The following is a 17,424-nucleotide window of genomic DNA, read 5'->3' as shown; positions in this document are numbered from 1 at the left end:
GTATCCATGTATGCAGATTGATTGTTATTTTTAGTAAAAACTATCTACTTCTAGTAGTTTCCCTTCTCGATGGTTGCCGGTAGTTATCTACATAAATAACTACATCCTGATAATTTGTAACTACCTAAATAGAGCTTGTTGCATGAGTGATAGGAGTCGTAGCATAATTCCTTCAAGTGTCATGTACAAATAATTAATCAAATTTTGATAGGCCTTATGTTTTTGACCATTTACTATAGTTGGTCAATGATTGATTAACTTTTAGCTGTAAATAGGTACTTTGGTTAAAACTTAAAAAAGATATGGGTTAGTCTCGTATTGAATCTAGTTGGTGTGCCTTACTGTAGATCTCTAATAAAAGTTCATGTTGGATCAAGTTACTCAAGCTTGAATCTAAGTTGGCCTTTTCGGCCTAAGTTTATATTGACTGAATCTAATTTAAATTATAGTTGTGTCAGATACCTGAAACTCCATTCCCAGAATCTTAGAACCCCTTTTCTTCCTCCCCTCATGGTGATGATCCTCTTACCATCAAATCTCCCTTAACTATTCCATCTTGGCCGACCAACTCCTTCCCTACCCTCCTCTCCTTCCTCAAGATGACCTTCGACTCCTCCCCCATCTCTGATCTCATTTTCTCTCGCACCATCTTCTCTTCCCCCTCCCTCATGGCTGCCCTCGCCCTCTTTCACCTCCTCCCCCTCTCCAATTGACCCTCCTGGCCCCTCTCCTTCCTCATCCTCCTCTGCCTCCTTGGCGGACACAGCTTATCTTATTGCTTAAAAAAAGAGTGGCCAAACATATTTTCTATTGTCAAAAATTTGAAAAAAAAATAAAAACAGAATTTCTATTTTACAGTTTTCTTAAAAAAAATTGACAACAATGCCAAAGACAATCTTAGTATCTCTTTCTTTCTTCTTTTCATCTTTTTTTTGTCTAAAGTATTAGAGTGGAAAAAATTGTGGGAGGGGAGAACTCAAACCTAAATCATTGGTACCAACTCCCAATGTTTAGTCAATTTTGCAGGGATCACTTGTAGCTAGTACGGTTCCCTCAAACAGAAAGGAACATCTGAGATTATGGAGCCTAAATTAATGTAGGATCCATATAATTTCAGCTCAGGCGACTTGTACATAATCCATCAAAACAAAGTCTTAAGAACTTAACCTTTAAATTGCATGTCAAGTCTGTCTAAGTCCAACCGATCTAGTTAGAGAGGATCTTATACAATCCTGAACCTTATCCAACTAGTTGCACCTCACCTCTCAGTTGTCTCCCACAGCGGACCCCCATGTGTTTGAGATTTTTTAACATGGATCCAGTTCCCAAAGTGTAAAAGAAAAAAAAGATGATCTCAACTGGTTTTACTGGACCCCACTTGAATCTTTTTCCTTTTTTTATTTTTTTTTTTTGGCTAAAGAGAAGAGAAAGGGGGAGAGGAAAGAACAAGCCCACCCCCGCGTAGCAGCCTCTACTAGGCCCCCGCCCCGCCAGAAGAATATTCGATGCGGGCAGAAATGATCATATGTTGGGCAACCCAACCGATTTTATTCATACCCTCCCCACCTGTGGGCCCGGCTCAGCTACCCCTCTGGGCTCTGGTGCGAGTTTCACGTGTGAGCACGTCACACCTGGCACCATCCCAACTACTAGAAGTCCAAGAAGCGTTCCTATGCCTCATGTCCAAGTAGTGGCCGAAGCCACATTTTAATCAACGCCGCAGCGACTCGAACTTGGAACCATGAGGATAGAAATTACGCCTGGTACCACTAGGCTACCACTTTGGTGGCCCCCACTTGAATCCTTGGGTGAAAGGTTAGTTACCCACAAAAGTTACATGCCACACCATCAAATAAAGATAAGTTGCTTGCAAGTCACTCTAAGATTCTACTCATGAGCCAACCGATAGGTTTACCTCATGCAACCAATCATTTGCCTAAGTAGGGAAGATCCCCTGCTTCCATCCTATTATTCCAATAAAATAAATTACTTGCACTCTTATCTTTCTTTTTTCATGCACTGCTTTCATAAACATCCAATATCTAGGCCTATTAGTACATGGTTTTGAGTAGAATAACAGATGTCTAACATGGTTTCATAAGAGACCTGGGTAGGTCTTGCTTTTAAATATCTTCAGCCACAAGAGGGAGAAGGCAAGGGAGAGTTGGGTTCTGTACTGAAGACTGCAGAGAAAAATGGCGAAATGAGATGAGAGAGAGAAGGTCACATGCAGTACTTGTCTTTTTTCCCTTGAAGGAACCCCACTTTTTCAACCCAACACTAATGTTTTGATGCCTAACACACAGGTGCCTTTTGGACATGAAAAAAAAAAAAGGCACCCAAAGTCAAGATAAGGCTTTGATTTTTTTCCCCTCTCCTTTTCTCCAATAATTGAATTCTAAGGTCTTCTTCTCAGCTACTTAAAAGATTCCCTAGGCTTTTCTCTGAAAAGGGTGGTCATAATCCTTAAAATTTCATACTTATCCCTTTAGACGACTTAAATAATTAGTATTTGCTTCTTCGTAGGATAAGTATAATGTAAAAGCAAGAAACTTCCATCCATCAAGAACTACAAGTTATAATTTTTTTTATATTAAAATGTTCTAACTTCAGCCACAAAATTAATCTCACTGGTCAACAAAAGTATTTTAGGATCTAATTTTTTTTAATCATTATTTGTGTATGTACTCGGAGCTCAGTTGTTTCAAGGTTCAGGAGAATAAGGAAAAAAATAAAATTTTGTTCTGAAAAATCAAATTTGTAATACACAAAATTTGTAATAGAAATAGGTTAAATTATATCTTTTATACCGTCATCACATGTAAATCTAATAATTATAGTTATATATTTTTTGTCCATTAAAATTGTTTTTTTGAGTAAAATTTCAATTTAATAACTAAAAATATGGTGAATATTTGAAAATATATACTTGTATAAACAATAAAGATGGTGTTACTATTGTTTGAGATTTTTGATTCATTTTTTTGTCATAATAATATTCAATAAATGTTGGATTTTGCGAAAATGTAAAGGCTTGTGCATGGTGACATAATTTTGCTGGAGGGTTGACGTCATGCATAATAATTGGCTAATTCTTTGTTAGCGAGCAGCACCTTTGGGAAGGGGGGAGTAAAAGGTAATAAAAGGAGGAAATTACGCAAGAGGAGGGGGGAGTAAAAGGTAATTGTGGAATTTGTCGGGGTGTGCAGGTTAATGGCATTTAATCCCTATAATTACATTATTTTGTACGAAAGCAATTTCGGCCCGCTTTAACTTAACTTTTTTTTTTCCCCAATTTTTTCAAAAAGCCCCCTCCAAGGTTAGGGTTTGTGAGAAATTTAAACAGGGGGGAAAAATCGAAGAAGGGGAGGGAGAAATATGAGGGTTTGGATTTCGTCCGTTTTCTCTTCGCCGGGGGTGAGGGCTTTTAGGGGCACTCCGACAAGGGTCTAGAGTTTTCGTGCTTTTTTTCTTACCAAAACCGCTCCTTTCTCACCCGTTTTCCCCGATTTTCCCGTATTTCCCGGCCTTTTCTCCGATAATAGCGCGGATTTCGGGAATTTTCTGGTGAAATTCGGAAAAAAAGGAGGAATTTTGGTGAGGGTCCGGCGTCCGGGCACGTAATTTCTAGGGTTTTTTTGCTGCATCTTGATAGGAGTAGGGTTATTTTTACTGCAGCCGTTTTTTTAATCTCGTATTAAGTTTTGGGTTTTAGGATTTTTCTGTTAGTATCTTGATTTTATTTTCCACCTTGTTCCTTGTACTGTAAATTATGTCTCGCTGCTGCTGCTGTAATTTGGAGTTAATGAGCTGATTTCGGAGCCTAGGGTTTATGGTTTCTGAGAATTCTTGCTTCCTGTTAGGGTTCTGGAGCTTTTTAAGTAGATGTTCTCGGTAAAAATCGGATCTTTGTACTGTTTTCTTTCCTGATCTTGTTGGTGGACGCGGGAACAGAGCAAAATTCAAGTCTTTCGAGAACAACATATTTTTCTACTGAAAAAGGGGACTGGAGTGTGTTTCTACTCGATTTTAACTGGAATTCTTGGGGTTGGGGTTGCAATAGAGCTCGAATTATCAGGTAGTGGTGTTTAAAGCTTCCTTTTCGGGTAAATGGAAGTAAGATCTGAGACTGGAATCATGTCGGGGAGGGAATCGTTTAACGTAGGTATGCAGAAAAGCCCTGTCCAGTCCCAGCCATCGATGCAGAGCATGCGATTGGCCTTCGCTCCAGATGGAACGGCGATATACAAGCCGATCACCACTAGCTCTCCTCCACCTCCGCCTTATCAAGGAGGAGGAGGAGGAGCAGGAACAGGAGGAGGAGGGAGCACCGGAGGCGGTGATGGTCCCTCCCCAGCGGCGATCACGCCACATGGCCTGAACATCAACATGGGAGAGCCGATGAAACGGAAGCGAGGGCGGCCGAGGAAGTACGGGCCTGATGGTGCCATGGCTCTCGCATTGACCACTGCATCTCCAACTGCAGCAGTCTCACCTGCTTCAGGAGGGTTCTCTCATTCCTCTGCTGGGGCAGGGAACCCGGCGTCATCGGCCTCGGCAGAGGCCATGAAGAAAGCAAGAGGCCGGCCGCCTGGCTCTGGCAAGAAGCAGCAGATGGCTGCTCTGGGTATTCTCAAAATCTCTCCTTTTGTTGCCTACGGGGCTTGTTTTGTCATGGAATTTTATATGCATCCATCATGTTTTCTGGATTTTTTGATGTGGTAGAGTTCTTATTTTAGCGATCTGGGTTTTACTTGTTTGGGATCTGACAGAAAAACTGGGGTCTGATGGGTGTGAGAGGAGTGATTACTCTGTCAAAAGGATAAAGAAAGGCTGTTTGGTTTATGTTGGGGGGACTTGAGTGTTCTGGTAGATCTGACAGGAAGGGGATGAAATGTTGCTAAATTACCATTATGCCCTTCTTCATGTTAGCATAATTATAGAATTTTTGAGAAATGATGGATTCAATACTGAAATGCATGGAGTTGTGCTTAGTTTAAGTTATTAATAATGCATGATTAGGTATGCTGTGGTTATGAATAGTCCAGCTAAAGCTGGAACAGTAAGTACCTTTTATCCAACAAATGGCATAGTTTGAATTCTGAATTTTTGCTTGTGATTTCTTTGTTTTATGTGATGTTGATGATTTGTCAGATTTACTGATTCTTTTGTATCAATTGCATTTACTTCTGATAAAACTTGCATTGGTGATAGGTTTTTATTTTCTCAGTTAGCTTCCTTAGTCCTAGATTAGAGATGCCTCTTTGCAGATTCTGACAGTGTGACCTTGTTATTTGTGTTTGTGTATATTTGTTTAATTATTGAACCTGTTAATAGCTGTAAGTTTTAATTTTAAATGACTTTCTTGGATTATAAATATGAATGGATGCTGAGATTCATCAATACTTTACAGGATCAGCAGGGATTGGATTTACACCTCATGTTATTACAGTTAAGGCTGGAGAGGTATTGATTTCTTCTTCTGGATTTTGAGATTCTTTTGCTTGAGCAAAATGCATTTACCATATTTTTTCACTTTAGATGAGATTTTTTTTTCTTGGATTTCTGTGACACCCAGTGCTTTGTGGATAATATCATGTTCATCATTTTCTCTTTACAGCTACTATGCTGCCGTAATTTTCATAAGGAAAGAGATCTTGTTTCTCTTTGAGCTTACGAGTGATTAGTGTATAATTTATCACTTGCCTCTTTATTGTTGGATCCTAAGAAATGCCTTATCTAAATCATTGTTTCGAATTAGTGACTGCTCAATATACGAATTAGTGACTGCTCAATATACAATTTCTGTACTTTCATTTTGAAATTCCAGTGGTTGCACATTATATATTCGGATAATTATTTAGTAACTTTAGTTAATGGTTTTAATTACTTGATGCAGTCATGAAGTCAGTATTCTTAGAACATATTTATTATCGTATCACTTAGAATGAATGCATTTCCAATCAACCTTGCTCTTCTCGCTTATTGTGTGAATGATTTCTTGCATTAGGAGAATCATTAAGGAGCTTCTTGGGTGCTGAGACTTAGGCATTGCTATAAATAAGGCAGTTTTCCATTAATGCTAACTGATCATCCACGTTTACAGGCACATGCATCGTTTGCTTGAAGTTGTATGTTGCGCATCATCTGACATTGCCTTAACCGGAGATTTACCAACAACAGAGGATTGATTTTAAACTGAGAACAGTCTTAATTTTTCAAATTTTAACCTGTCATAATTTTCTTTCCATGTGAATGCCTTTACAGTTATCCTAACCATATAATTAACTATATTTGTGAATGCTTGGAGGCCGTAAAATTCCTTCTGCTCATTTTTGTTCTTGACCTTTCTCATGCAACTTGTAGGTGAACTCTCCCGTAGATGCCTCCTTTTGTACGTTTTGATCTTTTTTCCTTCCAATTTAATATTGAAATGGTTGGAGGCTTGAGAATTAGATGGTTTTATCATGCCTCTGATTCTATTTGGCACCATTACCTATTGTATAAATAGTTTTTTAGTAATAGTGATTTTTCTTCTCTTTAATTCATAGGGAAACTTGTGCTGCAGTTTTAGTTTCTTTCATGTTTTGTATAAGCTACATCTTGCAAGTTTTGCATGGGCTTAGGTGTAGGAGTTGAATATGATTAATTGGTCAAGAATTTTTTGATGGTTAAGATTGCAGAAATGTTTTATTTATTTAAAGGCATTTTTATGGTTGGGATACAAAATTTAATTTTTCCAGTTAGTCATTGTTGCTGTGCTATTTATTAAGAAGTTATCCATGATGTATTCTGTTATAGTGCCTAATTTTGACTTTCTTGCCACTTCCAGGATACCTGATTACTTCAAGTTATGAGTAGCCTCTTTACTATGGGTAATGTGTGTTTAGGCCTTAAGGTCCATTTGGATGGCTATACATGGCAATTGTCCTTTTTATGTCCTTGCTTTATTTTGAAGATACCTTATTTTGGGGTCCGTTGATGGAAAACATTAGAAACTTTCTGGAAGGAAAAAAAAAAAGGTTTCAAATGAACTTTGCTCAAAAAACCTTTGGTCACCTCTTGGGAAACAAGGAAATCCGTTTCAACTTAGATATATGGAATTCCTTATTATTCTGACATTGCTCTGGATTTGCATAGGTAACTTTAACATATCAATGAAATTAATTTCTTTTTTTTAATGTGGAAGACCATCTTCGTTGATTGGAATATAAGTTTCTGACTGCTTGTTTCTTCAGTGTATTTTATTTCTGTTTTCTACCTTTTTACAGATCAGCGAGGGGGTTTCCTTGACAGGGGAATGATTTTAGGTGTATCTGCTCTGCGTTAGAATTTGCATATATTATGCTTTCTTGAATCACCTTATGTGGAGGAGGTGAACCAGTTAGTTGGTTGCACCTTTATCTTTTCATATGATTGTGTTACGGCTTTCCAATGGCAAAAAATGTTGTACTTCTTACTGCTAACAAATCAAAGCTATTGAATCACATCCTGTTGATATACCATGGCAAATGAATTTTCCTTATGGATTGTTTGTCTAGTCAAGAGCTGGTGTTCCTGGAATTGGTATATCATCATCTGTAGTGGTGGTTCATATAATCTGCTACTATTTTTGGACTTAGGAGCATACTGGTATATGCTGGATGGTTTTCCATATGTAATTAACTAATTATATTATCAGATATGATGGTAGACATTTTGTTGCTTTTCTACCAATTGGAGAGCAGAACTCCAGCATCATTTTCTTTTTTTTTCCTAAGAAAAACTTTTTATATCTGACACTCCCTATGCAATGAAAATTTTTGATTAATACTAATAATTTTCAACTGGGAGCTGAAGTTGCAATTAGCAACTTTGCTACTGTATTTGTAAAGTATTCTATTAGATTTGATCTCTCTTTTTTTTAAATAACTTTTTTGTGCTTTTAGATTATTTTTCTGCACCATGCCTGTATTTTATTTCTGCACCAAAAAAAAGAAGTTTGTTTTGAGAATCCAAAAGTGGTCCCCTATAACCAGGACCCAAAACATCCAACTGCTAATAGCTATTCTGTTTTTATTTTCAGGATGTGTCGTCAAAGATCATGTCATTTTCTCAGCATGGACCACGTGCAGTTTGCATCCTTTCAGCAAATGGTGCTATATCTAATGTGACCCTTCGTCAGGCCGCAACTTCTGGTGGAACAGTAACTTACGAGGTTTGTCACTGTGACTGATTTGACAATCAATTATTTTCAGTGATTGTGGTACCCAATATAAGCTTACATGTTATTATATTCTTGAAATCAAGCTGCTCCTTTTCCATTCTGCTTTATACTGATGCATTCAGGCACTCAGGAACCTGCTAATTGGTGTTTAACTAGGCTGGCATTTAGATGGTATTCAAGCACCTCTTGTTAGCAACATTGCACTCCTATAGTGAGTTGTGCATGTTTTAAATGTCGTAACAATGTAATAATGATGTTACTTTTTGACATACAGGATACCAATGACTCCATATATTTGAAAAGAAAACCTGAACTTGTATTTCCTGAATTTATTCTGTGGATTTTTTTTGTTATCAATTTTAGAGGTGGCTTAATTGCTTTTATTTTTTAAACATTCCATATGCAGGGCCGATTTGAGATATTGTCACTATCTGGTTCATTTTTGCTGTCAGAGAGTGGCGGCCAGCGTAGTAGAACAGGTGGTCTGAGTGTTTCGCTGGCAGGCCCTGATGGCCGTGTTTTAGGTGGTGGAGTGGCAGGACAATTAACAGCAGCATCCCCGGTGCAGGTTTGTCTCTCTATTTAAGGATGTCGAACTATGAGCTCATAGCTTATCATCCTTTAGCATAATCTTTTTATTGGTGAGCTAATATTTTCCGTGAGTTTAGCATGCTTCATAACACATTCATTTATGTGTTTCTTTGTCATCCTCATGACCCTAACGCAAGCTGTACACCAGCTAACATCTACTCTGCACCTACTGCTTGCTTAGAGTTTTTAAGCCATTAATATTGTTTGCTAATAATGAATAACTAGGTTCGGTTTTACCATAAAATTACATGAAATCAACATTTTTACTGTCATCAGATCTATATAAAGCAAGAAAACATACTGGGAAATGATGTTTTATAGGCTCGTATATAAAAATCAGTTGAAAGGATATTTCACCATGCTTTCCTGCTATTTACACATCTCGATGTGTTCATGTGCTATCTTGATTGTTGCACATTGGCGTTTGGAGTATTTTATTAATAATTATCTGACAGACCATGGGCTATAATAATTCATTATCTGGTCTCTCCATGATGATCAGGGCACATTTCTCTCAATATATCATTCTTTGTGAATATTCTAATTTTCATGTTCTTCGCTGAGCTACGCATATTTTATATGGCATGCTAGAATGCAATTTCAAAGGAAACATGTAAGCAATTGGTGATATCACCATACCTGAATTTTGAAAAAAAATGACAGCTTAAACTCCTCTGTCTTCATTCACACAAAGCATCCCTGGATTAAATGCTTCCTTTATAATGTTAGAATGCTACATTAGCCTAACCTAATGCACCTAAACAACAAGGTTGTACATGGGAAACTTACTGTCTATGGGGGTTTGAAGAAACTTACCTATTAAGCATGACATATGTAGGTTGTGATAAATCTAAGGAACGATATGATAGTTTCTCAGCTTTTTCATTGAAACTTTATTTCACCAGACCACCCTCCAAGAGTTTCTTTGGCCGTTATCTTCTCGGTGAAAGCAATCGATTGGTCTTGGCAGGTTGTGGTGGGCAGTTTTATAGCTGATGGGAAGAAAGAGCCAAAGCAGACGAGTCCTTCAGAGCCTGCGTCGGCTCCTGGAAAGCTTGCCCCTGGTGGGACAGCGGGCGCCAACAGTCCACCCTCGCGAGGCACGCTGAGCGAATCCTCCGGCGGGCCTGGAAGCCCATTGAACCAGAGCACGGGCACCTGCAACAACAGCAACCAACAGGGTTTGTCTGGGATGCCGTGGAAATAGCTTATCCTGATGCTACTTGTAATCTTAATTGCAATTGAACCTCTTGTTCCTTCCTCTCTTTTTTGTGTAACTTAGCTAGTAGTTTACCTTTTCCCACCATCCTGTGTCGGTTTAGAGACAGAGAGAGAAAGAGACATCTAGCTTTCACGGAGCTCTTGTTCTATCTTTCCAGCTGCATGCGGTTTTATTATAATGTGTGTGAAGGTGTTGTACGGAAATATTCCCATGTATCGACAATATGGTCATGTGTGTTCGACCAACTCTTATCGTCTGTGTAATGACCTTGATGCTTCCTGTTGGTTTTTTTTTTTCTTTAGTCTTTAGACATTATCATCCATGCAATCGCATCTTTAACTATCTATCTCGTACGCTAACAGTAATGTATTTGCACTTTGAACTGCTAATGGAAGCTAGCAATATATCATGGATTGCTTAGCTGACCTTATCTGAAATTGGATCAAAGACATCAACCCGGCTGGGAAAAGTGGTGAAGCATCCCATGGCTGTTTGATGTCAGTGTGCTCCCTCCAAATTGGTAATGCTTGAATATGTAAGAAGTGAGCCACAGAAATCAAAATGGATAGCAAGTTTTGTTATCATGCAAGGCTTAATTACCTTGGCTCTTGAGGTCCGGTACTTTCTTTGAAAGCCACTTTAAGTTTATCCCTCGCAGCATAATTTCCAGCGGACAGGGAATCTGTTCTTTGATTGGTAGATGTAAAGCTGTTTGAACACTGAAGAAATCTTATCTACCAACGAATATCCCATGCTTGCACAACATTATCATCGTATGCATAGCTTCCTTGCAGGCTAACGACCGGTACTTGGAAGAACAGCGACCAATCAGAATGAGCATTTATAATAGTGCAATGTGCTGCCGCGCAAATCATTAATCATAAAATGTTTGCGCTGGGCATTTTAGGAAGGCATCCAGTAGAAATTGAAAAGATCGCAATTGATCAATTAGAAACTGGAAAGAAAATCACAATCCACAGTAAACTCCATTTATTTGTGCAGTCCATGAGAATAAAACACCAAAAAAGCAGAGTTTTGATGACCGTCTGGGGAAGACCGCGCATAAGATATCCATCCCCAACCAACCACAGAAAAGATCTCCAACCCTGAGAAGAAGAAAGGTCACTGAGTCAGGTTCGATCTGAACATTATGAATTAAGCTGAATAATCCTCGTTTAATTAAATATAAACCACTAAACAAAATTAGAGGATGGAAATGGAGTGTCCAAAGGCATCCGATAAAAAATTGTAATTGCACAAAGAAATTAGCATGACCCTGAATGATTGCCATGGATGTGCAAAGTCATCTTGTACTCAATGCTTGATCTTCACAGAATTTGGAAACATAAAACATGGTTGATCGCAGACACATTGGGGCAGCAATAGTTGCTACATAAGAGAGCATACAATGGCATGTATATTATCATGTACACTTAATGATAAGACTTTACTTTAAAATTTAGATAAAAAAGAGGCACATTATTGGCTACCTTCATAAAATTTCCAACTAACTGTTTAGTTTCTACTCCCCATTCAAACTTTGTGCCCCTCGCACTATTGGAGCTTATAAAGCAGAAACACAAACATAAGATACATATGTATACACATACACATATACATATTAAAAAAAGACTTTTAAAAAGGATTACCATCTTACCACATGCCAATCGGTTGTCACCATGATACCATAGGCATACATTGTCCATGAATTAGGCTCAAAACTCCAATCAAGTCTTCTTTGCACTTTACATTGTCGAATTTATTTAAAACAACATAGTTTTTTTATTAAAAAAACAAGAAATAAATTGTCTTTCTTCATCTTATTTCTATCATGGCCGCCTCCTGATATTTTATCAACAAAATTTGTTCCCTTGTTCTTTTCTAGCTCATTAAATAGATCTTAATCTTATCGTCCATTAAGTAGTCCTTAAAAACAAAATCAATAAGCATAAATACATGACAAAACATTTCTAATAATTATCTATCATTATGACTAACAAGCCTCTCAAGGTTATTTGAATCAAATTTATAAAAAAAATAAATTAACATCTGAACGTATGCAGTTAAGTCGTCCACCATGGGTAGAAACTCATACACTTGAACAAGTTGATGATTATAGATGAAAAAAATCTTTAATGATTAGAACGATATTTGCAGCCTTGTCAGACAAACAAACTTGCAGCATGATGTAGTAAATCAGCCATGTGTAAGATCAAGAGACCTTCAAGCGAATCCAAAACTCTCAGCATATCATCATTCCTCGATGTGAATGGTAGAGAGCTTAGATCTATATAGGTGAAAAAAATCAGGGAGAGGAACTCCTTATCCTTCTTTTCATTTTTATTTCTACGCGTCCCCTTTGTGTCTTTGCCCAAAATTTTACCCTCAGCCCTAATTTAACACATCGAATAGATAAACCATGCTCTACGGACAGAATATGCTCCCCACACCACCTTAACAACAGAAGCAACCATCTTTTTGCACTTTCTTGTACATGGGGTTCAAATATATGTTGGCTACCAATCAACTATGAATATTAATGTTCAGGATTTGGTTTGTCCTCAAACATAGGCACCTAAATTTGGCAGATGCCAACAGTAATCCACAGAAAGGTATTTCTTACTGTGCCCTAAGGTTTTTCCACATGCTGTCATACCTATATTTTTAGAGATTCCTCCGGCTTAACATAATCAACTTACACGCAGAAATACATCCTTTGATGCAATATTTACTTTTTCATAGGCTTTATATATAATCTTTTAGCCGTGTTCAAGATGCAACAGGAATCGTCCACTTGACCCAAAACGAAAGTGCGGGATCACAAACACAATCAAAGATACCATAGATCAACTAAACATGTTAGCGGTGCCCCAATAATCATAAAATTTATTGGAAACACCATTATCTATTCATGCAAAATCTTATACATCGTAACTAGGAAAATGTTTACCCTTTGAGATTGATCTAAAGCCTCAAATCCAAACCACAAGAGCACATAGATAAATTAAAATGGAAGAACAGTGTATTCCAAAGATTTACCACTGAAAGATGAAAAATTGATCAAAGATCGTGTTAGGGACGAGGACGAAGGCTAGGATGTCGAGTGGACCTGGGAAGATAATATCAGAAATCAATGGCCGCCTGCGGCGTGCTTCTGCTGGTGCTCGAGGTGGCGGCGCTCCTCGGGGAGGGCGACGAGGTACGAGAAGATCATGCCACCGATGCAGACGTGGAAAAGAGGCTCGACGGAGCTGGTCTCGATGTACTTCTCGATGTAGCGGTCCACGGCCTGGTCGGTCGTCTTCTTGATGTGCTCCCACGTGAGCTTCGGCTTCAGGTAGCCCGGGAGTTCCCTCACCTTCATCCCCTTGATCTCGTTATAGAACGCTCTCATCGCCATGGCCGCCCTCTCCGAGCTCCCCGAAACCCTAACCCTAGCTCGAGATTTCCCCTCTCTTTCGACGATGAAGAAAGCAAAAGACCCGGATCGCTTGGTGGAAACTCCGAATTGTTAAATTGGATGGAGTCCATATCCGTTTCGCTGCTTCCCTGGCACGTGCATCGCACGGGGCACCATTTTTCATGAAAACAAATGAAAACTATATGCCAATTCATCCGTACAATTTTCGCGGCATCAAACACGCTTGACCCACTACCGAGGTGGTAGCATAGTTAGAACGGGGCTAAAATTTCACCGAAGTGGCCCCGGTTCGAAACGCCTGAGAGTCGATTAAATGTGGTGACCGGATGCCCCCCGTCTCGTTTACTCGGTGGAGTCATCATGTGGTCCGCCGATATTTAGATGGTGCTGGTGTGATGTACACACACATGGAAGGGCTGCCATACTGGTGGGGCTCCCTACGGGTGGGGAGGGTATGAGTAAAAAAATGTTCTACATATATCGAACACTCTCCAATAGGAAGGGGGCCCCGTGGGGGTTACTATGCGGGTGAGGTTCTCCTTACCCACCTCTTTCCATTTTTCTAGCAAAAAAAAAAGAAGGTTTTTTGCATTGATATCTTTCTAAATATCGAATGCGTGAATACCCTTTCAAAATTAATATTTGCATGTATACCCTCGTAAAACTCTGTTATTGTACAAATATTCCTAATATAACGGTTGTCCTAACGGTTTAAAAAAAATCACATTTATATTAATTTAAAATAAAATAAAAAAATTTAAAATAACGTTATTACCCTTACAATTCCATCCCCATCTTCACCCTCCCTCTTACTCTTCCCTCCCCTCCCCTCCCCTCCGCGCAACACCCCCCCCCCCCCCCCCCCCCCCCCTGCGGTGCTTGTGCCAGAAGAAGAAGATGACAGGAGCTCCACACAGCTGTGCTCTGCTTCAGAATCTCTTGGGCCCAGAAGAGAGAGAGAGAGAGGGAGAGAGAGTGGACTGCTGGTTTGAGTTGGAAAGAAGGTGGCTTGTCTAAGGACCAGAAATGATGCTAAGTAGGTGGCTTTAACAGCACTGATCGAGTTGGTGGTAATGGAAACAGAAAAAGAGAAACAAAATCAGGATAAAGGCTGCACAAAGCCACCTAAAATCCAGCAAAAGCTCAGAGAAATGAGTTTGCTTTGTGATAACAAGAGAGTCGCTTCTTTTTTTTGTGTGGGTGGTGGTACTATTGGTCGTTTTTAAGTGAATTTATGGTGGGTTTTCAAGGCAGACAGGAAGGAGATATGGGTTAATTCTTAGGAGCTTGATAGCTTGCTCCCATGGCCTTATTATTCTCTAAAGGGATGGGAAATGCCAGCCAACGAGGAAGGAGAACAGGGAGGAAGGAGGAAGAGTAAGCGTAATAACGCCATTTTAAATTTTTATTTTATTTTTAATTAATATAAATATGATTTTTTTAACACCGTTAGAACAACCCTTATATTAAGGGTATTTGTACAATAACAGAGTTTTACGAGGGTATACATGCAAATATCAATTTTGGAAGGGTATTCACGCAAAATCCTATATTTAGAAGGGTATCCATGCAAAAAACCCCCAAAAAAAAACATGCTTGACCCAGCAAACTCAGACTCGGTTGCATTCGGGGCCTATCGGTTAGGTCGGGTCTTACTTTTAGATCTAGACCCAATCCAATAGAAGATCGGGTCAGATACACCGTTACAATTTTTGACCCAACGGATTATTCGGATCGGATCAGGTTCATGTATAACCCAGACCCAACCCAAAAAATTCGGATCTGGGTCGGGTCCGATTCGAGTCAACCTATCATGGCTTTAAAACTTGTTTATACCTCCGCTGGTTACAGCCCACGTACCAAAATAATTTTACAGATTCAAGTCGGGTCGGGTTGTAAGATTGAAAACTAAAAATTGCCAAAATTTTAAATGGGTCGGGTCGAGTCTGAATTCAATAAACACAGATCCGACCCAAAATATGGAACGGATCCAATTTTAAAATCTGACCCAGTCCCATGAATCCTCCAAAATAGGGCCGGGTCGGGTCACGGGTCAACCCGACCCATTTACAGCCTTAATCAGAATACTTCGGGTGGTGCACATGAGACCAACTTTAGGCCCAACGATTTGGATTAGGTCAAGATCCAGCATGACTAGATCCAATCCACAATGTTTGGTTTCGGGTTGAGAGCAAATCCCATTGGGTCTACAGTTTAAATCAAGCATTTAGCAATCTTTTTTTATAGAAACAATATATTAATTTATATCAAAGATATAAAACTACTAAAAATTTTAAATGAAAATAAAGAGATACTAACTTAAGTATTAACTTTTTCACATATATTATTTAATTTGATCCAAGAAAATGAATATAATAAAAAAAAAACAAGTTTACAAATAGTATTTCTAATTAAGGAATAAATAATTGATTTTCTTGAGATAATTGTAATTTAGAATCCATCAAAATAAACAATAAAAGCTTAAATACCTTTAAGTGAGAGGAGGCGTGGCTGTTAGGGGAAAGGAGAGGAATTTATTTAGGTAGGTTCATTCAGCAAATTGGGAAAAATGCTTGAGAAGAAACGTGGGACTTGTTTTACATGATTCCAGCTTTCTGATTGGGTTGGATCAGGATTAACTCAAATTAGTTTGGAAGTTACAAATTTATACCTAACATGATTTTCAAAACGGCTATCCAAGCCATAGGCCGTAAGAAAACATATAAAGACGGGTCGAGTTAGGTCGAGATTGGATTGGATCATAGATTTGCCCAACTCATTAGCAAACCTAATAACAATTGATACTAACTAAAATATGTTTGGTTTTGTTCAAATTATATATATATATATATATATATATATATATATATATATATATATATATAATATATATATATATATATATATATATATATATATATATATATATATATATATATATATATATATATATTGAAAATGCATGGTTCAACAACTATTATTAACTTCTATGGTGTTATAAAAGTTTCTGTGTAACAGTTCATAACCAATATTTTAGTTAGAGCTGCAGACCCATAGATATTAACCATTAGGACTCATTGACTCAAGGGTCATGTATTAGTCCACAAAATATTCCAGCTTTGAGTTTAGGTCCAATAAGGCTGCCTTTGGGCACCCAATTATCTTTAAACTAAAGATTCAACCATTAGTGACTATCTGTAAAGTAGCTAACTACTGGTTCAAAGTTATTCATTATTTGGTTGACTTTTCCAGAGTTATTGGGCTAAGTTATGAAAAAGTAAAAAGTGAAGAGAGAGAGAGAGAGAGAGAGAGAGAGAGAGAGAGAGAGAGAGAGAGAGACAGAAGGAGCTTCGATAGTTGACTTTATTTTACTCTTCCACTAAAATGACACTAATTAGGTTATTCTATTTTCCAAAGCCTTGATCGATTAAAGTTATTATGGCATCTTGGATCTTGTTTGGTTTATCAAAATACTTACATTTTTGATTTTTCATGGGACAAATATATGTTGTTGTTTGTTATAATATTTTCCACCTATCATGGCTTTGGATGAAAGTGATTGACAACCATAACATGATTGCCGATATCATGAGAAATAATTGTCAAAATCAAACTATAAATTTGCACTTGTAAGTTGAGTAAATTTCAAAAGTTAATAATATATTGAGTAAGAATTGGTTCAAAGGTGAAAAACAAATGATTTTTTTAAAAGAAAAGCATATAGTGTCTATTCAGCTATATTCTGATCCAATATAACATGATCACGGATCTTTTATGCATTGATACTTCAAATATAAAAACAAAAAACATTGGGATCTAATTATGCAATTTCAGGGATTAAAATATAAAATAGAAAACATTGGGATCTAATTATGCACTGACGGCGTAGAGGAAAGAATAGGGATGTGGTGCGGCCTAGAATATGCAGCAGAAATCTCTCACTCTAATTTCCTTGTATGATGGCTTGGGTTGGTGTTAATTAGA

At 38.1% G+C, this 17,424-nt stretch overlaps 2 protein-coding genes and 1 long non-coding RNA gene across 3 annotated transcripts; 2 read left to right on the top strand and 1 right to left on the bottom strand.

Annotated features, from left to right (window-relative positions):
• The first annotated feature begins 3,290 nt into the window (after positions 1–3,290).
• Positions 3,291–10,339, top strand: LOC103705181 (AT-hook motif nuclear-localized protein 10-like). Its single transcript, XM_039131373.1, has 5 exons — positions 3,291–4,627; positions 5,414–5,466; positions 8,066–8,197; positions 8,613–8,774; positions 9,768–10,339. The coding sequence occupies exons 1-5, from the start codon at positions 4,111–4,113 to the stop codon at positions 10,002–10,004; spliced, it is 1,101 nt and encodes a 366-aa protein (XP_038987301.1). The 5' UTR covers positions 3,291–4,110; the 3' UTR covers positions 10,005–10,339.
• LOC120112334 lies at positions 5,473–7,525 on the top strand. The gene is made up of 2 exons (XR_005513841.1): positions 5,473–7,140; positions 7,272–7,525. It is a non-coding gene; the product is annotated as an uncharacterized LOC120112334 (long non-coding RNA).
• Positions 10,340–10,828: 489 nt separating the features above from the next.
• Positions 10,829–13,532, bottom strand: LOC103705182. Its single transcript, XM_008788809.4, has 2 exons — positions 13,129–13,532; positions 10,829–11,125 (listed from the first exon to the last, which is right to left on the bottom strand). The coding sequence occupies exon 1, from the start codon at positions 13,417–13,419 to the stop codon at positions 13,150–13,152; it is 270 nt and encodes an 89-aa protein (XP_008787031.1). The 5' UTR covers positions 13,420–13,532; the 3' UTR covers positions 10,829–11,125; positions 13,129–13,149.
• Positions 13,533–17,424: the final 3,892 nt, after the last annotated feature.

The sequence above is a fragment of the Phoenix dactylifera genome, chromosome 11 (assembly GCF_009389715.1).
Source record: "Phoenix dactylifera cultivar Barhee BC4 chromosome 11, palm_55x_up_171113_PBpolish2nd_filt_p, whole genome shotgun sequence".
NCBI classification, from domain to species: domain Eukaryota; kingdom Viridiplantae; phylum Streptophyta; class Magnoliopsida; order Arecales; family Arecaceae; genus Phoenix; species Phoenix dactylifera.
This window is presented reverse-complemented; position numbering and strand designations above follow the sequence as displayed.